This window comes from Physeter macrocephalus, chromosome 16 (assembly GCF_002837175.3).
Source record: "Physeter macrocephalus isolate SW-GA chromosome 16, ASM283717v5, whole genome shotgun sequence".
NCBI classification, from domain to species: Eukaryota; Metazoa; Chordata; class Mammalia; order Artiodactyla; family Physeteridae; genus Physeter; species Physeter macrocephalus.
Genome location: NC_041229.1, coordinates 2724854 through 2747552, shown reverse-complemented (window position 1 = coordinate 2747552; position 22699 = coordinate 2724854). Strand labels below are relative to the sequence as shown.

The following is a 22699-nucleotide window of genomic DNA, read 5'->3' as shown; positions in this document are numbered from 1 at the left end:
TCATCTTTGTTTCTCTAACTTCCAACAGTTCCTGGCTCGTAGGAGGCACTCAGAGTCTGCTTGTGGAAGTTTACTGGCTGACGTTGAATTCAGTTGAATAACTGGACGCCCAGAGGCATCAGTACTGGGCAGTAATATTAACACTTCTGTGGTTCTCTCTCTTTCCGCAGATATAGCAGACAAAGGAGATATTTTGTCATTTGGCTCTTAAGCAGTGTCCTTACCTGCCAGGTATAGTGGAGAGAACACAGGAGCAGGGGCCATCAGGCCCGAGTTCTAGTCCTGATTTACGAGTTGTTAACTTTATTCCTATGATAATGGATCCCCTCTCCTGGGTTCACTCCTTCCACTTATGAAATGAGTGGGTTATACATCTTTCAGTGTCCCCTCTGACCATATCATTCTGTGATTCTGGGAATCCAGGGTCTTATTATGACCCCAAACCTAGATATGGAGAGATGCTTCTCTAAAGACCCCTGGCTCTTGCGATGTTCCCCTTTGGGTATCTGGCCTTTGCTTTGATGGTACTTTGACCTTGCTCGTTTGCCCTGCTTTTCTTTACTTTTTTGTCTACCTGCCAATTATTCTGCTGATCACCCCTCCTCTCTATGTAGCTTTCAAAGTCCATGGGCAGCCTCACCTTTGCCTTTTCTTCCCATGCTCCCTTCTCAATTATCTCTATTCCTGACCTCTTTCTTCTCTCTGGACGCTTCTTCCTCATCTTCAGGTTGCTCTTTGGCTCTCCCTGCTGAAATCCTAACACACCAGACTCTAGCCCGGATGAACAATGATTTTATTTTGACCCTATATTCACACAGGAGGAAAGAATAGCATGTACTTTTCGAGAGTCCAGCCCTTCCCTACTCCCCTAGAGCCGTCTCTTGAGCCAGATGGACACCGCCTTTTCTGATTAAACCTTGCGAGGTCTATTGGGTGCCATGGCGCTCTAACTGCCCTGCGTGTCGCGTCTTCTCGCCTGTGCTCCTATTTGGAATCTCCACCAGGAGAGGGGGGCCTTTCACCTTTTTAGAGAAGGAGAAGCAGCACTGGCATGTCTCAGGATAGAGCTCTTCTTTCGGCCTCTGTGTGTGTAGAATATTCACTGCTCTTTAGCCAACCCCAGCTTGCTGTAGGTAACGCAGAGAAAAACAAAAACAACAGCTGGAACAATTTCCCTTTCATTGGCCATTCTTCCCTTTTCCAACCCTGCTTTAGTGAGGAGGTGCGGCTGCCGCCCGGAGTCTCCGTCTAGCCCTGCGTCCTCATCTACCTGCCAGCCCTCCAGAGTCTACCCAGCAAAGCTCCTCTGCGCCCCGTCCTTTGCAGTCCCAGGATTATTAAAGGGAATGTGATTGTTTTCTTTTGCTCAGGCAGTGTGTGTGTGTGTGTGTGTGTGTGTGTGTGTGTGTGTCTCTGTGTGTGTGTGCACGCCTGCGAGCTTGAAAGGCATTGTCCTATAGATATTTTTATAACCTGCAGCAATTACAGCTGCCAGCGTGGAGACAAGCTATGACAAGTTGATTTATGTGTACAGTATATGTGTATGCAGGAGGGAACGGAGGATGGAGAGGGAGACAGCAGGGGGGTGGGGGGGAGAAAGTGGAGGTGGGCGCTCGTTAGGAATCTGCTTTCCAGGAGGTAGAAAGGAAGTTATTTCTATAAAGAACACAAATAATGAAATTGCTCTGACTGTCATTCCTTTTTCATTAACTCGGATATGCTGGGAAAAATAAAATAAATCCAGCAGTTTTTATGAAGCAAGAGACAGGATGTAAGATAAGCCACTAAGTGTTGGTTATATTTAGGGATTAGGGGATGAGAAGGGAGTTGACATATGATTTTGATCTTCGTCTAGTCAAACCACTTCAATCAGCAGTTTCAATAAAATAGATTCTGCCTTGTTAATTGTGCGGGCATCTCTGACCTCTCGCCAGTTTCTAAACTTCCATTTTTGAATAAAGTTTGGATCCCTGGGTCCACAAAGCAGCTGTGAGGTTGCCAGTGGCTTTTCTTTGTCCAGCCTGAGCGTTACCTGATCTCTGCTGGGTTTTCTGCCGGCCAGGTTGGGGGGCTGCAGCTCACCACTCTCCCTTCCCCCGCCAGAGACAAAGATGGTGTGAGTGTCTTAGATCAACTGCATGCAGACTGGTATAAACTGAACATCTTACAGAGCCTGTAAGAAGAGTTATTTTTCTGCCCAGCTATAATAACGAAGCAGTGGCAGGCAAAATGTATTAATAAAGCATCTTCCACCTTAAATGGATTTCTAAGTATTTTACTGTAGAGTTAATCATGTATGTAGGCCCCTCGGGAAGGCCTGTTGTCGTCATTACCCACATTCCTAGATGCAAAAACTAATGCTCATTTGTACCTACCTGGGAATTAGATGCAAGAGCCAGGGTGAGAATTTATCATGAAAGGAATCACCCCTGCCATTCTCAAGCCTGGAGGGAAATGACTCCAAAGCCCAGAATGAGTCTCTCTTCCTTCTCCACTGCTGGTGTTTGTTTCCATTGAGGTGGTAGGACCTGTTTACAAAGAGGAGTTTTGGAGCGGAGCAGGAGGGGTGGTTAAAACGGATGTGGATGATTAGAGGTAATTCCTTGGCATCTGCATAAGAAGAACCACATATTCAGCAGATGGAGGTCAGCAGTCATGACCTCAAGCCTGACCTCTGCTCATATAACATCTTAACTTGGTGAAACCATGCAACTTCCTACTTCCACAATTCCCATTGCAAAGTGAAGATAAAGTAGGGACTTGTCAGAACGGATTGGTACTAAAATAGGTTAATTCTCCTCCCGTTCTTTCAAAAGCATAAACAAAACCTCCTGTTCCCTGCAGACATCATTTTTGTTTTTCCTGATAGTAAAGTCATTCTTTGTGGTCCTAAGTTGACAATTGGTTTTTTTTTTTTTTTTTTTTGGTGTTATGTATCGAATGGTCCTCACTGGACAAAAGTAGCGATGGATTTCCCTGAGAATTTAATATTGGAAAAGTCAACAGAGGAGACGAGGGGAAAATGGGCGAAATGATGGATTAATTGAGATCTTCAGTGTGAGTTGCTTGACTTTACATTGTTGTACACGCTCGGGTCACTTGTTAAAAGAGGAAGCCATGCCTTCTCAGTCTTTCTTTGTTACCTTGGAGCGTGGCTTCCGCGTCTGCACACCCACCTCCGTCCCTTCCAATCCAGGGCAGTTGGAGTGACGGGGGTATGATGAGTGAGATGCTTGTGCGTCACTCACGTGCGTTTTATCTACACGTAAGTGGGGTGCCCTGTTGAAAGATGCATGCACTTTTATGGCACCAGGACCCTTATGGTTACAGTGATTCAGTTAGAATGATTCAGTCTCTTTGGTGGTGGCTGGATGGCTTTTGGGAAGCACATTTGTTGTTGTTGTTATTTAATAGTTGTTTTTAAAAAGAGCTTCCTGGTTGGATTTGAGAGAGTCTAGGGGAAAAACAAAGCCACGGCTGCTTCCTCTCTGTCCCCAGGGAGAATCTGGGTCAGTGCAGGGAGCTCAGACAGGAGTCCCTGAGCAGAGAACATGTTGGTGTTAGCACGTGGGGTGGGCTGTGCCGCTCTGGGCTTCCCCCCTCCCTCAGGAGCCAGGCCTAGGCTGGAAGGAACTGCGTTCCATCAGAGCTCAAGTGAGAGGGAACATGCAGATGTAGGCACAGAGGGACCCACAGCAGCCAAAGAGGAGAAGTGACAGCAACTGAGGCCAATGCCGTTTTTCCCTGGGTTTCAAGAATTTGAAAAACACACCTCTTAAGATGAAATCAGCTCTGCAGGAGTATGAAGCCCAGGACACTTGGGAACTCTCTGTATCAATAAAGCCAGGGGCTCACACTCATTCACCTGAGTGAGCACTTTGCAGGGCTAGCATCTTTTAATGTCGACAAAACAAGAATAAAGAATGTAAGTCAGTGTCTGAACTTGACCAAAATTTTGATGCGGTTTTGCCAGTTTCGCACACTAAGAGGCTTCTGTGATTTTTGCATTTGTTTTATATATGGAAGATCTCTATTTAGAATGGTGTTTGAAGTAGCTTTTGGGGGGTGGCGGTGGGGTGGGCGTTGCCTGTTGAATAAAAATGAGATGATTCTAAAACGTCCTCCCAACACTTTAAATTTACTCTAAATGCTAATGAATTAATCTGATAATTTTAAAGGTGCACGCATGCATGCTGCAGAGTTTTCTTTTCCTAGTTAATTAGTTTGTGACCCTTATTAAGATGTCTTGGGCTTATTGAGGCTGTGTAGTAACTTTGCATTTCTTCTTAATTTGGAAGTGACAGCTCTTCAAGGGGGGAAGTGGTTAAACTCCTCGCCTGGGCTCCTGCGGCCCCGGCGCGGCGCGGCGGGGGTTAAGGTGGGCGCCTGCGCCCCGCGCCCGCCGCCCGCCGGGATGCGCGCGGTCCGCCCGCTCGCTCGGCGCCTGCACGGCGGAGAGCTGCGGTCAGTGATGGAGCTGCTGCCATGACAACCCCGGCGGTCTGGGCCCGCGCGCGTCGGGGCTGCTCCCGGGAGGCCCGCGGCGCGGAGGCCGGGGGCGGCCGCTGAGCGTGGCGTCCTCGCGGCTCCGGGGCCGGCAGCCCCTCGCCTTCCCCAGCTAGCGAGCGAGCGAGCGTCCGTCCGCCGCCGTGCGCTCCCGCCTCGGCCGCCGCCGCGGAGACCGCCCAGCCGAGACCGGCCACATCGCGGCGGCTGCAGCGCGCATTTGGGCTCGGACGAAGTTGACCGAGGCGGCTGCTGCAGCATCCCCGGTCCGGATCGCGCGAAGCTCGGCGTAGCCTCTCCTCCTGGCTCACCCCCGCGCCTCCTGCGTGTTCCACTTTCCGGCTCTGCTATTGTTACAGGCTGTTTCCTGCTGGCCACCCTGCCTCTGAAACTTACAAAGAAAGTGTTGGATTTGCCCTTGTTGGAACTGAGGAATTCAGACCATCTCTGGGTAGCCGGATCTAACCCACTCGCTGTCCCCTTTTGGTACCAAAGTGCTTACTCCTCTCCAAAGTGCCATGCCTGAGCTGTTAACGGGAGGAAGGGGCTCCTGAGACGCGCTCGCACCTTTGCGTCTGTCTTTGCTCTTCGCCTCTCTCCGCCACCTTCCCGGCCGAAGCAGCACCGAGGGAGCCCCCTTTGGATGTTCTCCGTGGAAGCCGCTTCTCCGAGGCTGGAGCGCTGAGGCTGCTTTTGGGGAGGAACACTAGACTCGGAGGAGTCTGCGCGCTTTTCTCCTGCCCGCGCCTCCGGGCCCCCGTGCTCGCTCCCCCGCCTCACCCCACCCCACCCACTTCCTGTGCGCGCCCAGGGGGCGTGTGCCGAGCGGCTGCCTGCCGGAGTTCTGGGAAGTTGTGGCCGTCGAGGATGGGGGTCTGTGGGTACCTGTTCCTGCCCTGGAAGTGCCTCGTGGTCGTGTCTCTCAGGCTGCTGTTCCTTGTACCCACAGGAGTGCCCGTGCGCAGCGGAGATGCCACCTTCCCCAAAGCGATGGACAACGTGACGGTCCGGCAGGGGGAGAGCGCCACCCTCAGGTAGGGAGCCGCCATCCTTCTCTGAATCGGCGGTGATTTGTGAAGGGGATGGGGGGAGAGGGGTAGAGGTGCAGGTGTGTTTTCTGCAGCCGCTGGCAGGGAGGTCGCTGCTTCCCTGGGCTGCACAATTCATGGCTGAGCTGCGTGCTCTGTCCCGGAAAGGTGGTGGGGTCATAGGGAAACGCTCAGAGGTTCCAGAGATGAGCTGTTTCCCCCAAACTGGCCTCCTAGGCTCAGGACTTGGTAAGCAGGAGGGCAGGCTGGGCCAGGGGCTCTCTGAGATGGAGACCAGTGGCCTGAGCACTGTCTGTACCTGAAACCGGTGGCCGTGGTGACTGGGGGCCTGGCTGGGGCTCGGAGTGAACAGTCTTCTCTGGCGTTAATGAGTCCCAAAGGCCGGGTCTGGCTTTCTGTGAATGCCATCACTCTGCCTGTGCCACGGGGTGTTGCCAGCCCCGCTCCCGTACTCTGGCAGAGCTGCTGTTTTGTCCTGGGTCTGACTGTGTCTGAGCTTTCCTGGGATGTCTTCAGGCCGTGAGCTGGTAGCCAGAGGGACATGCTTTCTCTGTCTGAACATGGCTTTCTGAGATTGAAGACATGGAGATGAGTCTGATTTGTCTGTGGAAAAGATCGTTTACTTTGGTTAACTGTGCTGTCCACTAAAGCAATATGTTCAAAACTCGTCGCCCAAATGGAAACTGGGTCTCAGTGTTGACTTGGGTCCTGCTTGACGTCTGGGGTTAAGGCTGACAGGAATTGGAGAAGGAGAAGAAGAATCTTGACTATGTTTTGAGTAAGGTAGGACGAATCTGTCTCCCTTTTCCCCCGGCCTCCTGAAATGCTAACTCAATTTCCAGTGTCTACAAACCATACCACTCCCAGAAGGGCAACACAGAATTAGTGATTGCAATGGGAGATCTTAACTCTCTGGAATTTTATGAGAGTCAGCAGAAGGTAGAAGTTAAGAAGATTCATGGGAAGAATGTATGCCTGCTTAGATAAAGTTTTCCAGACTGGGCCATTGAGCTGACTGTTAGGCAGTATGGCAATATTCCCATCCTTTGTACATGAAGATTCTAGGGGAGAGAACCTTGGTGTTGGTGCCCACTCGTTTACACCTTTTGTGACTGTTCTTCTAAGGTAGCTCTTCTAAGGTTTATGGATGGTGCAAGCAATACCCATGGGATAGAAAATGTTGCAAAAGGGACACTGGGTTACAGAGCTGACTTGTCAGGACATTGCCAAAGGAAGCGTGTGATTTAGGGGCCTGTCATAGTCTGCAAGCACCCATGCTCCTTTGTCTTTGGCGAGCTAAGACTCATGCCCCCAGGGTACTCACTCGTTCTGGAAACCCACCTCTTCCACTGAGCCCTGAGTTAGGCACTATTTTGAGCCAAGGTTAAATGTCTAACTGCCTCACACCTCACACCTGAAATAACTGTGTATCTGCTTTATAAAGGATTTCACGGAAACTTGAAATATGCCCTGATTTCAGACTACTTAGAAAGAAAAACAAAAACAAACCTCTAAAGCAATGTAGTACATGGCATTTAGTGTCCTCTGGATGCCCCCTTTTCCCTAACCCTTGGCTGCAAGGTACAGCCCTCAAGAAATAAGAAGGAGACAGTCTCATACTGAGAACATTTTAGAAACGGATGGGAAGGTATTTTCAAGGAGAAGGGGGAAGGCAGTCAGCTCTGTAGAGATTTGGGGATAAAGAAGTAGCCAAGGGGCCTTGACAGACGTAGCTGCCATATCATAGGAACAATGAGGGGATTTGGGCAGGCAGAGATCTGGGCTTCAGAGGGCAGTCCGCAGGCTTAGGAGAATGAAGACTCTGCTGGGGCCTGGAGCAGCTCCTCAGAAAAATCGCGTTATCGTGTGCTGGCTGGCTTCTCTTTCTTTGTCTTTGCTTCCATGCCTCTTCCTGACTCGCTCCGGGCCCCTCTCCTTCCTTGTCTCTAGTGCACTCAACGTTTGTTTGCGTTGTCACAGATGCTGTAGACTCTCTGGGCTTGACTGGTTGTAGATGGAGGGAGTGGGATATGGTGGGGCTTTTTCAGCCCAGCCCTGGCATAAAAAGGCCCTCCTGGAACATCTCCTGACGTCCAGGGCCAGCCACGGAGACTGACTGTCTTCCTGACAAGAAGGAGGAAGACCCTCCCAGTGGAGGGAGCCCTACAGGGCAGGGATTAGAGGAGCTGGGATCTGCGTGACACCAACCTGTTGGCCATGGGCCTAATTTAGGATGCGAGCGGGGCAGCAGGTGGACCGTGCAGATGGCGCTCAAGCCTCCACAGGATGGCCATCGTCCTCCTCAGGCCCTCCTGCACTAGACAAGGAGGGACCCCCGTGTTGGGTTGCACTTCTGTGGAGCGGAAGCCCTTAAACCCTCAAACACAGGCTCTGCATTTTGTGATGCTGTGTGCAAAGAAGCAAGTAGGAATTTCAGAATGTATTTTGTTTGCATAGAAATTGCTAAATTTGCACACAGCCTGATTCCAGGTTGCAACAACCGAGTGGTTCAGGGCTCTGTGTTATTTCCCTTTTGTTTTTATTGTGTGTCTGTGGGTCGTCTCGTCCTTCTTTTGTCTTCCCTCCCCTTCCTTCTTTCTTTCCTCCCATCCTCACCTCTTTCTTTTCAGTTCAGCATGTGACCAGGCTACACAGACCACAGCCATCCGTGCTCTGCCCTGAGAACTAACCCTCTCCCTGTCACCGTAGGTGACCCTGAGGTTCATGCTTGTAGTTTTCTTCTCAACCAGCAGAGGACTTTTTTGCTCTAATTTCATTTTATTCGGCTTTGTTCTCACCAGTTTCATTTTTTGAGGATCTTTTGCAGTTCCCAAAGAACGAATGCTTCAGCAGCAGATTCTAACGTGAGGAAACTTTTTAGAATGTTTTATTTCCTCCAGTTAACACTAATGATCCTTGTAGACATATCGGGAAACCTTTCACCTAATACGGCATCCACGGTCTGAACAGAATTACAGACAATTTGCAGTCTCCTAGTCTTTCTGCCCTCCTGCCAGTAGTCTGTACGCATATTTTTTTAAAAAGGGTGAGGTCTCATTAAATAGAATATGCAATAATAATAACATGAACTGAAGTTTCTCCAGTACTCACTATGCCTTAGGGAGCGTTCTGAGTGTTTTACAGACTATCTCACCCATCATCCGACCTCATAACATTAACATTTAACCCTAATGCAACCCCGCTGGTTGTAGGTGCTATGATTATCCCCATTTTACAGATGAGAAAGCTGAGTTTACATAATTTGATTAAGGTTGCACAGCTAGGAGATTTGGAAGCCAGATTACGAGGAGGAGTAATAATAATGTTGAATGCTGAATAGTACTATCAATTATTGGTTAGTTACTCACAATTAGTCCTCACAACAACTCTCTGAAATAGACTAAATTATGTCTGTTTTATAGATGAGGATGCTGAGGCCTGGAGAGGGGAATTTACCTAAAATCACACAAGTTAACGCGTGGCCCAGCTGGAATGCTGACTCCTTGACTTTGCAGGGCAGGCTTTCCCCGCTGCATTCTGTGTTCTCGCGACTCCTTGCGGAGACTTGGCATCGTCTCTCCGCTCCTCTTGTCTCACACCCTGTCTTGCAGTGTTGTTTATCTCTCTGTTTTCCTTCTCCACGTGGGTGGGGAGCTGCTAGCTCTTGGAAGTGGGGATCCTGCTCTGTGATGCCCTGAGCACCGTGTGCTCCCAGATGTTTACTGAACAGATGAGGTGACTGAACACCAAACATAAGTATCCCCTATAGCCTCTCTACAGCTGGGGTCGACCAACTAAGATGTGTGGAGTGGTTCTTACATGAAGGGCATGGGGCTGGGTGTTGGTTGAGGCTGAGGCTTCTCACCCCAGGGCCTTGGGTCCAACTCAAAAGGCCAGGCTGTGGACGCAGAGGTTGAAGAGGTCATCAGCCGTGGAGGCAGATGTGCCCGTTATCGCGTGGGTGGGTGGTCTACCGGTGGTCAGAGAAGAGCGCCCTCTCTCCCAGTGGGTGGGCTGCGCTCCTCTGATGGGGGCAGGAGAGCCTGAGAGGCCCGGCGCATGGGTCTCATTAATTAGAGACTGTCACTAAATGTCAGCATGTCACTGGACAACTTTGATGGATGCATTTCATGTTTTCATGGATTCCCCAAATAAGGCCGCAGCCAGTGAAGTGAATTGTTTCCTTGGGGGTCATCTGCTAAGTGCTTTTTAAAAAAATATGAGTTAAAAATAAAAGGTCTGAGAAATGTACAAGAAGGAAGTTGGGTTTCAGTATAGCAGTTCCACGGAAGAGCAGAGAACAATGTGGTTTCCATACTTGAGAAAAGCCATGGGGGCCCCTTCCAGCTGTAGGAGACTGTGGCATGTTATTCATATCATGGAAAGCATTTAGCATTTCGTTTTCGAAGCTGATGGGTTCTCTGTTAGTCTCTCCAGCTACTCCATGGCCTCTTGAGGCCAGAACTCTGCCTTCTTCAGGTTTCTGTGCCTAGTTCCTAGTGCATGACTTGGACCAGGGCTTTTGCTAATAAAGTCTGAGTGCGGGTCCCCCTCTTTGCTTCACTCACTCTGCTGTAGACATCCTGACCTTCTTCCTTTGTGAACACAGAAAACGGACTCTTGCTACAGAGCCTTCCCATGCATGGCCCCCACTGTGGAGGTACCCCTCCTCCAGATCTTCCCATGGGCAGCTCTAAATCATTTTGGCCTTAACTCAGGTGGAACCCCCTCCCTGAAGCTGTTCCTGACACCCAAATAAAAGTGATCCCCTGCCACTTCCACCAGGCTTACGCTGGCATATCATCCTGGATTATTTCTTCAGAGCAATCATCTGTATCTGAGATTTTCCCGTTCATTTATTTGGTTAGTTGCTCCTGATCTGTCTTCCCCAGCTGGGTTGTAACTTCCTTGAGGATGAGTGCCTTCTCTGTCTTATTCTGTGCAGTGTCTGGCAGACAGAAGGTGCTCAGTAAGTAGCCGTTGCATGAGTGAAGGAAGGAAGGAATGTCTGCGATCACCGTCTTCTCCTTGCCCTCTCTGCCCTTTTTTCCCCGAGTCGTCTTGTGTTGTCCTTGCCCCGGATGTGTTCCTGGCTCACTGTCCTTTGTGTCTGGGTCATGCTATGTTGGGTGTGACGTTGCTCTGGAGGAGGTTACAGATACACGTCAGTAATTGAGCTGGTGTCTTTCTGTCCAGGACACAGATGGTCTGTGTCCATTGTCTGTTACGTCATAGCTGCACCCATAACATATGCCATTTTTCTGCCAGGTCACTCCCCTATCCTATCCAGTCCTTAAGCCTTTGAAGAAATGCTACTCTCTGATGATGTGCTCAACCCCAGGTAGACCTCAGGGAAATTCGCATTTTCAATATAAAGAGGGGCACACCCTTCTGTGCCTCTCTGCCCATCCTTCTTTCTATTTGGAGTCTGCTGTCAGTGCGTGTCTGGTCATGTAGCTATTGATCTGTTGTTTATGAGTTAACTTGTTCAGAATAGCAGTGCCACTCAGGAAGCATGTGCTGCTCTGGCTGCTTTGGCCCCTACCGGGATGGACCCCTGTTTGCTCACCTCTGCCGCTTGCCAGGCATACATTGGGTGGACCGGGGCTCAGAAGAGCATGGACGGATGGGGCTGTGGAGGGAGGCTCCTGGAAGCACACACAGCCTGTTGAGGAGCCAGAAACTAAAATGGGAAAACTGAACACCCAGTCGAATGTGGGGCAGGGGGAGAAAGGACAGTGCCAGCTGTCAGGAGAACCTAAAGAACTTACAGGAGAGGGGCAGCCCGGTTCTCCAGCACTCCTCACCTGCAAGGTTCGGTGCTTTGCAGAAATGCTTCTCTTTTCTTTTGAGTTTGAAAGGATTACAGAGCCCAGGGAGTTCAACCACCTAGTTTTTCAGATAATGAGGCTAGTGATAATCAGTCTCCCACAAAGAGGGCTTCCTGCAAGGGTGAATAGGAGCTGACGTCCAGCCACACTGCATCACGCAGCTGTGAGCCCTGGCTTAGGGCTACCTGTGCCTGAGACGAGGTCACCTTGTCCTACTAAGTGCAAAAGCATCTTACTGACTGTGGCTGCCTTTGACAGAATTGGCTAACGTTTATCATCACGCTGTCTCCTAACTGCTGCTTCCCTCTGCTACTAAAGCTGGCGTTCTTAGCCTTTATCAGTTCTGCCTCTGGCTGGGTGGGACAGCTCTGTTTACTATGTGTCAGACAGGCACTGAGCACTCTACCAGCAGAGACTTACTGAATGCTCATAGATGCTCCATGAGGTGGATACAGTTATTATTCCAGTTTTACAGATCACGAAAGCAAAGCACTGGAAGACAGAGCGAGCCACTTCCCAGATCACACCACTGGATGGTGAATGTGCCTAGGGCTGAGAACCAGTTTTGTCTGAATACTAAGCTCATTCTCTTTTCGTACCAAAGGGCTTTCCTCATTCTCTTCCTTCTTTTCTTCATTGCCAACTTCTTCTCTTCCCAGAAACCGAGTGCATTTTGTTGTCCTTCCTTGTTCTGGGGTACAAGGACCTCCTTTCTGGAGGTATTTTAGGAATTGGGTCTGGGAGTGGGTCAGGTGTGGTGTGGTCTGTGGCACGACGGGGACACAGGGAATGACCCAGCTGGCCTCTAGAGGTCCCTTCGCATCAGAGGATCCTAGACTCTTCATAGATTTTTCAAGTCAGAATCCTATCCAGGTTCTTCTTCTACCCGTTTGCTTCAGATATCAGCAATCTTGGACCCTCTCACAGGGAGTTAATAATTCCTCAGGATTCCCATGTATCTCTCTGGAGTGGGATACCGCACACATTGAGGTGGAAGCACCTTCTCTGAGGCCCACAAGCCAGTCTCTCTGGCGGGCCTAGCAGTGCGAGGCAGAATAGGTGACACCTTCACCCATACATGTCCTTCTTTGTTGCGCTAGGAATAGGACCGTTGGCATCTCCCCTGGGGAAGCCTGAACAAATGATAATTAATATGAATGGCACGCTGATTCTCTTAAGTTCAAAGTCTCCACTGATGGGTAAAATGCAACTTTATTCTTGCATGATTTGAGATCATTTTGCTTCCTTGGGAGCAGGTCGATGGGTTCCAGGTGTAATAAATAAATAATGCCATTAACATCACACAGATGGTCAAATAATAAGTGTTGTTACGAAATCAAGAATTGGTTGGGTTTAGGATGCAATTTCAAATCGCACTTGTGAGCCAAAGGCAGGGAGGAAGCAGTAGGAATGTTTCACGTGAGTGCAATTGAAGGAGACAAAGCTCTTCAGCAAACCAGACCTTCCTAACTTCCTATCCCAGCAGGAGTGGCGTGCCAGAGGGAAAACGGACCGGAAGACAGGGTGCCACTAACTCGGACTCAAGTACTTTCTCTGTGTTCTCTTGGGGAAGTTTTAAAAATTCTTCCATATAAAGAGGACATTTACTGCCTACCTCAGAGGATCGTTTGGGGTTAAAATGAAACGGTGTACACAAAGCTTAGTCTATAATTATATAATTAGTCTCTTTCTTTCCATGTGTACAAATGTACACACATGTGTATACGTGTGTGTGTATGTGTGTATAATAGTAACACATGTAGTCGTTTTCCCGATAACCTATTGTAGCTTAAACACCCATGTGGCAACACTTGGATAGATGTACTGTGTCTGGCTTCTGGAAGATCTATGAGGAGAGGAATGCCTCTCCATCCATGTCTAATTATACTTCTCTGTGTGTTTCTCCTACACATCTGCTTAGATCCTAGGAATCGTCTTCTGTTCAAATAATTTCTTGAGCTATTTTATATCAGAGAGGGAGTGAGGAGAAAGGTATTCCTTTATTTTTCATCCCAAGATTGTTGCGTAGAAAGTTATGACAGTTCATGGCTCTGAAGATGAATTTCCTACTAGATAAAAAAAATAAAACAACAACAAACATATGGAAGGTTCTGTGGAGCCAGGTTATCTGACACAAATAATGGGGTCAGGAGTTCATGCATAGATTTAGGATCTGTAGACCTTTTTTCCTTGGAAGACTGGTTCTTCCATGGCAAGTCCACTGGAGTCAGCTGGGAAAGCCAGGGTAGGGATGCCATCGACTGTTGGGGGTGGTTAAGCCCTTCCAGCTTTGAAGCCCTGTTCTCACCTGTTCACTGAGAGGCCAGCTCAGGACTTCCACAGCAATGCTGACAAGAGAAAAGGGGGCCTCTCTGCATTTGGTCATTTTTCTCCCGTGCAGTTCTGGGTCAAGACCAGTGTGTCTGCCATGAGAAACTGATCTTGGAATTCGCTGACAGAACGACAGGAACAATCCTTCTCCCTGTAACCCTGTGCCATGGGGCTTAAAGTAGTTTAAATTATATATAGCAGTCTCCGTTGTTCATGATCTGTTTTTCCCAAATCTCACTGATTCACCTGGTTGAGTTATTTGGGTTTATTTGGGTGTATTTGGCCAACTTGCTGCCTTGTCAGCGTGAGATGTTTTGGCTTAGAAACCTTTTGAGAGGTTAGATTTGTCTTGTACAAAGTACATATGAATTAATCTTACAATCTTGCTGATGGATTTTTTAAAATAATGGAATTTTTAATGAAAACAGCATCAACCACCAGGCTGATGGAAAATGACAAAACTGACATCAACCTTCAGATAAAGCTTTGCTGGCCCCATAGAGGAAAGGAAGATACGTTTGTGTGAAAATAATTTCTTGATCTTCTGTGGCTTTCAAACAGGCTATAATGTAGTGGATGAGGGGAAAAGTGCTCTTGCACTCAGAATAATCATCTTTGGACACATTTACTCGTCAGGAAAGCTCAATCCAAAGCAATTCTCACTGGTCGGAATCCACGAGGAAGAAAGAAAAAATATGTGCCAATTATTTTTTCTTTGGTGCACAAGTTATATATGAAAACTGGAAAAAGCAGTACTTCAGTGTTGTTGATTTGAATTTTGCATCACTCCCCTCCTGACCCGCCCCCCCCCAAAAAAAAAACAAGATCTGCTGGAGTCCTCACATCCGGTACCTCAGAATGTGACCTTATTTGGAAATAGGTTCATTGCAGATGTAACTAGTTATTCAGATGCATTCACAGCGGAGTAGGGTGGGACCCCAATGCAATACAGTGGGTGTCCTGATAAGAAGATGACCTGCGGAGACACGGTTGACACACAGGGAGAAAACCATGTGATGACAGAGACATTCGAGCAATGAGGCTGCAAGCCAAGGAGTGCCAGAGGTTTGCCCATGAAGCACCAGAGCTAGGAAGATGCAGGGAGGGATTCTCTCCTACAGGTTTCATAGGGAACGTTCCCTGCAGCACCTTGATTTCAGACTTCCGGCCCACTGAAATGTGAGACAGTACATTTCTGTTGTTTCAAGCCATGCATACTGTAATGCTCTGTTATAACAAACCCAGAAACTGATACACATGGGTGTCATAAAGAGATTGCTTAAATAATATCTGTGTACAATGCTCCTGGTATGACTGTTCCTCCCCAAGTCATCAGCTCCCAGACTCCATCACAGATGTCTAGGAGGCTGACCCAGAGTAGGAATGTAGTTAGGATTGATTACCCTCTTTTTCCTAATAGACCATCAGGACAAATCCTGTTGCATCTTACTTTTCAGTTATCTTATTAGCCACCTCAGAAGTCAAAGATCTACCAGACTATGCATCATTTTTTGATTCTTATTTTCATAGGGTCCTCCTGTACATCCGATCATCTGACCCAGCTGCAAAACTCTCTCTAATCTTCTGAAACGTTTTATTACCCGCTGGCCTCTATGATCTGTCACCAGCGAAATCCCTGTCTCCTCTCTCTTCTCTGAATGTTCCCCTCAGCTTTGGCTTAATCTGAGACTTGGCTGTTTCCTGGATCATTTCCACTCCTAGAGTCCGATCAGCAGTGGCCGTTTCTCTCCTGTATCCTTGTTGCCATGAGACCTGAAAGCTGGAGAGGTGTTCTCCTCATTACTTACTGTGGCTTCAGGACCTTTCTTTTCCCATCTCTCAGAATCCCCAGTTACGATGAAGCACACACCGTGTACCCTCAGCCCCTTTCCGGCGGCAGTTTTCTACAAATCCACTTTTATGACTCACGTGTTTCAAGCTGTCTCCCAAGCGGTGTTCTTGATACCAGCTCCATGTGACCCATTGCCAGCCACCACCAGCTTGATTCCCTCCATCTGTCCCCATCTTGGGCATAGACACCACCATTTATCCAGCTACTCTGTCCAAAAGCCTAATAGATATATTTTTTCTTTGTCTCTTATGCTACATCTAGTCCATCAATAAATCCTATGTGTCTTTACTTTTAAGATAGATCCCGGGACTTACCTTGTGGCTCAGTGCTTAAGAATCCGCCTGCCAATGCAGGGGACACGGGTTCGAGCCCTGGTCCGGGAAAGTCCCACATGCCGCGGAGCAGCTAAGCCTGTGCGCTGCAACTAATGAGCCTGCGCTCAAGAGTCCGCAGCCACAACTACTGAGCCCGCGAGCCACAACTGCTGAAGCCCGCATGCCTAGAGTCCATGGTCCGCAGCAAGAGAAGCCACCGCAATGAGAAGCCCGTGCACCACAACTAGAGAAAGCTCACGTGCAGCAGGGAAGACCCAACGCAGCCAAAAATAAATAAATAAATAAATTTATTAAAAAAAAAAAAAAGATGCATCCTGAAGCGGACCGTTTTCACCATCTGGAACACTATCTCCCTAGTCAAAGCTGCCATCCACCCTTTCCAAGACTGTTCCCGTGGCATCTCATCTGGTCTTCCTGCTTCCACCACGTCTGCTCTCCCAGAGTCCATCTGTGCCTGGTAGACCAAGTTGCCATTCCAGAACATAAACCAAATCACATCACTGTGTTCAAAGCCCTACAGTGGCTTCCAGTTATATTTAGAATGAAATGCACATAAAAGGCTTTATTACTGGTGTCCGCCTACCTATCAGACACCTTCTGTCCTCCTGCCCTGCTCACGAGGATGTAGCTCACTGAACTTCCCTGTCGTTCTTGAACCCACCAAGTCCATTCTTGCTGAGGGCATGCTCCTTCCTCTCCCAGGACCCGCTAATGTTGTATGATGGCTCCTTCGTGCCATTCATGTGTCTGCTCCAATATCCCATCCTCAGAGAGGACCTTCCAGACCATGCTGTTTGAAGTAGCCATACCCCAGCCCTCCATCACTCCGTCCCCCTACGTAGCTTCAGCTTTCTCCATAGCCCTTAACACTTAGGAAATTCTGTTATTTATTTATCTGATACTTATTGATTGCCTCTTCCACTAAAATGTAAGATCCCCAAGGCCACTGACTTCATTGCTCTCAATTATAGTGGCTAAATTACTGCCTGGAACATGGCGTATATCAAGGAGTATTTTTCGAGTGAATGAAAAGTTCATTAGGAATAACAGTAAGCTGCTAATAGTGAAAACTGTTTATCTTTTATTGGACACAGGAGGCTCAGGTGTAGCTCTTTATTGGTCTAGGTTTGGGGGTTCACACACAGAGCTCAGATGGGGTGTGTGTGATCCAGCCTTGTCTTCTGGGACGGCGAGTGGGACAGGCCTTGTGGAGGGAATCACGGGACAGGGTGACATACTTCATAAAGCCTGCACATGCGGAATCTAAAGGCCCTTTAAATTTCCACTTTCACAAGCGGTTTTATAGAAAATCTAATGAACACTTGAAAATCGGGATTAGTTTCTAGCTTAAGGCCTATGAACTTGGGGGGAGGGAAGGAAATGGCAGGTAGGCAGAAATCAGCCTGTGAGCCTGAAATTTAACGCGGTGTTCAGTGTCCATTATTTTATTTGAAACTTTCTTGATGAAGGGAATTTTACCTTAAGGCTGTAGAGCACAGTGGTTGAGCACAGGGTCTAGGGTGAAACCTCTCTCTGGGTTCCAGTCCTCCTCCTGCCACTTTGCAAGTGTGTGGCCTTTGGCACCTTGATTGACCTCGCTGGGCCTCAATTTTGTCATGTTTCAGGGAACTAATAATAGGAGTACTGATCCAGGAGTGAAATACGGGGCGTTTAGAGCAGTGCCCAGCACTCAGGAAGTATTCGCTTTGGACAGCTGGGGAAGGACAGAGCGTGAAATGTATCTGCCGTGGGAAAATCGTGCTGCTGTGTTTCATGATGCTGGGGCCACTGCCCAGAGACACGTGAAACAGGAATATGGGCACAGGAGCCCAGGCTGGCGATGGTTGGTGCAGATTCTGCAGCTACGGGGGCATCTTGGTAGAGGAGGATTTTGAAAAGTCTGGGTAAGTTTCATTGTTTATGGAACGTGAGCAGTGGTCTAAGGCTAGGGTGGTCTGAGTTTTTTGTTTTTTTTTTTGGCCGTGCTGCCTGCCTGTGGGATCTTAGTTCCCCAACCGGGGATTGAACCTGCACCCACGGCAGTGAGAGCGCAGAGTCCTAACCGCTGGACCGCCAGGGAATTCCCCTAGGGTGACCTGAGTTTTAGTCCTGGCTCTGTCACAACCCACCATGGGATGCTGCTAAGAAAATCAGCGTGCCCAGCCCCTGTTTCCCATGTGGGGAATGAGAACAGGATCCATTCTGCTCTGTTCAGTTCCTTACATCGGAGGAAGAGATTCTCAGCTGTTCAAAAATATGTAAGTTGTTTATCCACCTCCTGGCCCAAAGCTTTTCCCAGTTGCATTTCCCAGCCTCTTTTGAATTTAGGTGTGGTCATGTGACAGAGTTCTACCCAAAGGAAGGTGAGCAAAAGTTCTGTTGGATTGGCCCCTAAAAAGCTCCCATGTGAGATACTTCAGGCTCTTTCTCCTTATGCCATCTGGATGTTGATGCCCAAAATTACCTTGGAAACCGTGTCCCATTTGGCAGATGTTTCGTGAGCAGAGTCACTGAACGTCTGCACAGAGAGGCCTTCCGCCCCCGCCCTGCCAGCTGACCAGCAACCTCGTTCCTTAGATTATTGCATGAAGGAAAAATACACTAAAATACACTTCCTTTGTGGTAAGCTTCTGCGATTCTGGAGTTTATTTGTTTCAGTAGCTAGCATAACCCTATCTAATCCAGTACAACTATTATAATTCATATTGTCTGATTCCAGCTGCATAGAAATACACAGATATATTTTTTAATCCAAACTTAAGCACTTATTAAAATTTCTTGGCGAGGCTTTTGGTGGCTTTTGCTTGCGTCTGAAAGTAGGAACTATGTGGCCTTTTCAAACTGAAGCCTCAAATGTTTGATTTCCATTTGCTTCAGTCTTTACATCTCTGAACCAAGTAAAAATGTCTGCTGTACTCTACAAGTACATGGAAACCAGTGACAAAGAAAAGTTCTACCTTGAAGTAAATTAGCACATGTCCATAATGGCTACAATTCCAGACATGCTATAATTAGTGAAAATACCTCTTAGATGACAAATTGCTCATTAATGGCTGGAGGTGTCTTATTTAGTGTAACCTTTTGTGCTAGAGATATTCCAACATTCAGTGTTTTAACTGACACACAGAAAAGAGACAGATGGGATTATGTGTAGGCTTGTTCTTTAAAATGTTGAAGAAACAGGAGAGAAACCGCTGTCAAAGGGCAGATTTCAGAAGAGCAGTCAGGTGGTGGAGCCATCACCTGTGGCTTTGGGGAAAGAGGAAAGGGAGGAGGGAAAGGCCTTGTGTGGGTGGGTCCTCAGGGAACAGAGGCCATGCAGAGAGAGCAGGATGTAAAGTGGCTCTGTTCCACGATTTTGTGGTACCGGGAGTGGGATCTTTTTGTTTTCCTTGTTGTTTCAGGATGATACACGGTGCCTGGCACATAATAGGAGCTTCCTGTATCTGTACTATATCCATGTGTCGCTTTGGCACCGCTGACTGTGCATCTTGTATGGGCCAGGCACTGTTCTAGGCCCCAGTTCCTCTCCCCACAGAGCTGTCTTTACAGAGGGAGACGGGGCTGCAGATTGCACGCAGTGAATGAACGTCATCTTCTCTCAGCCTGCAACTTGCACAGACCGCTTAGGAACAGGTGCCCTTCCTCCAGCCTGACTCATTCACTAGGGCTTCTGTTTGCAGAGACAGACCTGCAGGAATTCAACCGCCTGCACCTGGGGCTCTTGATCAGGACACAACCTGCACAACTGTACCTAATGGGTACCAACTGCCAGTACACAAATAAGGAGACAAACAGTATGCTGCGTGGTGAGAAGTTAAATATGGGTAAGGGGCAGGATGACCTGGGGTGTAGGGACAGGGGCATTTGCAGGGTGGCCCAGGGCATAATAGTGGGGACAGCCCTGCAGGGATCAGCAGGAAACACATTCTAGGCAGGGGAATCAGCACGTGTCAGTGACCTAGTAAAGGAAGAACAGGGTGAGGAACAGCCTCAAAACTGGAGAAGGAGCAAGGAGTGAGAAAAGACGGCTTTAGGAGCTGGAGTGTCTGCAGGGACTAGTCAGAACGCAGGAGCACATGATGAAGGCAGCTCCAATTTTAGGGGATGAGAAATAAATAAAATTCCACATAAACAAAGCCAGCGCCTGTGTTGATGTTATTTGCCGCGTGGAGTTTCCGTGTGGAGTCTGTCCAGGCTCTCACTCCTTTGTGGTCGTGTGGCAGCCGGGACTCGGTGCCTAGTCCCCGTCTAGTGTTTTCTAACTGAAACGTCATCTTTCTTGGGTCCGTTATTCTTTGTCATTTTCATGTTATCACATGCGAAAATTATAAACATTTAAAATCTGCCTAATATCTGATTTGATGTCTTACCTGTTGCCGTTTCGAGGATATTACACTGTGAAATTCACCCGGTGTTTCACAAAAGTGTGTGCATGTGCATACGTATAGCAGACGCACGTTTGGAATCAATGGACTCGTAGAAATCAGAGATGGATTAGGCCTAATGAGCTGTTGAGAAGAATTATTTAGCACATACTTCATATCTCTGTTCAGTAATCAAACCTACACACTGTGTATGCTAAGGAGGTGAGGCCTTTACATTTTTTGTCTCCTTGGATCATCTCTGTTTATGCCTGAAAATTTCACATTGCACCCCTAGAGCATTTTGAACCAACTTCATTAAGCATCCAGTTTGACATTTCCCTGCCCTTAGGGTGATCTTTGGTATTGAAAGAAATAGTTGCTTTGCTTGTTACCATTAATACGGAATAGCGATTGGTGCCAGGCTCCAAGGAGCCCCCTGGGGTGCTGGGCTGGCTCAGACCAGGTGGTGTGGGAGGTCGTCAGAGGCCAAGTCCTGCCCCATCCCCAGGCAGTTCTAGTCTTCCGGAGAGACGGGCCTGACCTTCCAGTGCGCCGGCTGGAAGACTTGGAGAGTCAGCGTAGATGAGAGGTTTAGGTATATAAGTTTTTGAATTTTTATCCAAACCAGATGATTTCCCTGCTGCTCTCTGTTTTCACCTAGGGTGTATTAGTGCCTGTCTTCCTAGACCAAGTGCACTGGCTGTTGCCCCTTCTGGTTTATACTCTCCCTTCAAGCCTCCATATTCAAAAGATCTTCAAAATCCTATTCACAACATGGTTTTCCCAACTAACAAAAAGGAAAGAGGAATGAAAGGTGGACCTCTTGATAGTATAGAATTTGACCCCGAGAAGGACCGACTTTTTGAAGCTGTAACAGAGGCATGAAATCATAGGACTTAAAGGAGGTGGGTTAACACAGGTCAGCTTCCAATAGCTGGATGGATGCCTGCCCTGTGGAGTTTCTTTATAGCTTGGTTAGATATCATAGACAAATGCAGATCCTAAACATATATCCTACTCAGTTCTTGATCATCTGCATAAAACATACTAATTGAGAATGTGTTATGTAGTGGAAAAAAGATGGACTCCATAGAGGTTTTTGTAAATCAACTATGCTTCAATAAAAAAAATATTGAAAATGAGAAAAAAAGAAAGTTGGACAAAAATGAGGAAACTAAATGGCAAATAAAATGAAAATTACAAATAAAAAAAAAGATGGACTCGGAGTTGGGACAGCTTTGAGCTGGAACTTGATTTGGGAAACTCTTAACTTCTCTGAGCCTTTATTTTCTTATCTGTGAAATGGGAATAAATAACACCAGGAACGTGGAGAGTAGGTGCTAATTTGAGACACGCTGGTTGGGGCGGGTCTTTCTGAGATGGGGCCTTTGAGTGAGATCTGACGAAGTGAGGGAGTGAGTGTGTGTACACATGGGGAGGATGTTCTGGGCAGGAACACAGCAAACACCCAGCTGCACAGGTGCGGGCATCCTTGGCTCCAACAAACAGGGGAGAGGACGGCAGAGCCAAGGCCAGGCCGCTTGGCCGCGGTCACCACAGGGATCACGGTGACCACTTCCCATTTTGTTCTTAGTAGTTTGGAAGCCACTGGAGCAGTTTGATCATTTTGGCGGCTGTATATTAACATGTGTTTTCACTTTACTGTATTTTATTATTATTTTCCTGTCCCACCCTTGTTCAGTTATAAGTTCTTTAAAAGCAAAGCCCATATTTGACTTGTATCCGTGTGTCAGGGACCAGCCGGGGCCTGCACCTGGCTCAGCGAGGTCCCTGGAGTTCCCAAATCACCTGAGCCTCCTCGTCTTATCAGCACTTACCAGAATGTAGGGAAAAGCTCTTTTCCTGTGTCTCTGTCTTTGGTTAGACTCATACTGATTCACAAAGTATGAGGACACTTCCAACTGTTACATTGTGAGGATTTCCTTGGTGGAACAAGAAACTCCCCCCGAGAACAAGTCCGTTGGCTTCCTGGGTGAATAAACAGTATGCCATCCCTAGACTTTAATTTTCCTGTATGATCAAGGCCTTGGCCACATCACCAGACCCCTGTCGCTCGTGGTCTTACAATGGTTGCAACTGGTGAAATGTCCTGAAAGAATGATTTGTAATAAATGCTTCAGCAGAAAGGCCATAAACCTGCTATTCTCACTTTATTATTTTAATTGAAAACATTTTTCCCTACTTCTAAAAAATAAATAATTACTGTTCGTTTTGCTTTGTAATTATTGCCTTGGCTGATGTTGGGTTGTTGATTGACCTCACAGAGTGCACCGATGGTGTTTTTGGTCTGTATTTTACAATAATACTGCTAAATTGCAGATAAAATGTTAATGAAACATACTCCTATTTTTAAAGGAGATATCTACATATAGTTTCTATCAGAAATACATTTTGAACTTTTCTATTA

At 47.7% G+C, this 22699-nt stretch overlaps 1 protein-coding gene across 6 annotated transcripts in view; it reads left to right on the top strand.

Moving 5' to 3' along the window:
- Positions 1–22699, top strand: part of NTM (neurotrimin) — a 954879-nt gene that overhangs the window by 552586 nt on the left and 379594 nt on the right. For 4 of the 6 annotated variants that reach the window (XM_024131164.1, XM_024131161.3, XM_024131165.3 and 1 more), the window contains exon 2: positions 5456–5540. In XM_024131164.1, coding sequence (XP_023986932.1) covers positions 5456–5540 — 85 coding nt within the window. Of the gene's footprint in view, positions 1–5293; positions 5541–22699 lie in introns of those variants that run through there. The other 2 variants (XM_024131162.3, XM_024131163.3) reach the window with 2 other exon arrangements.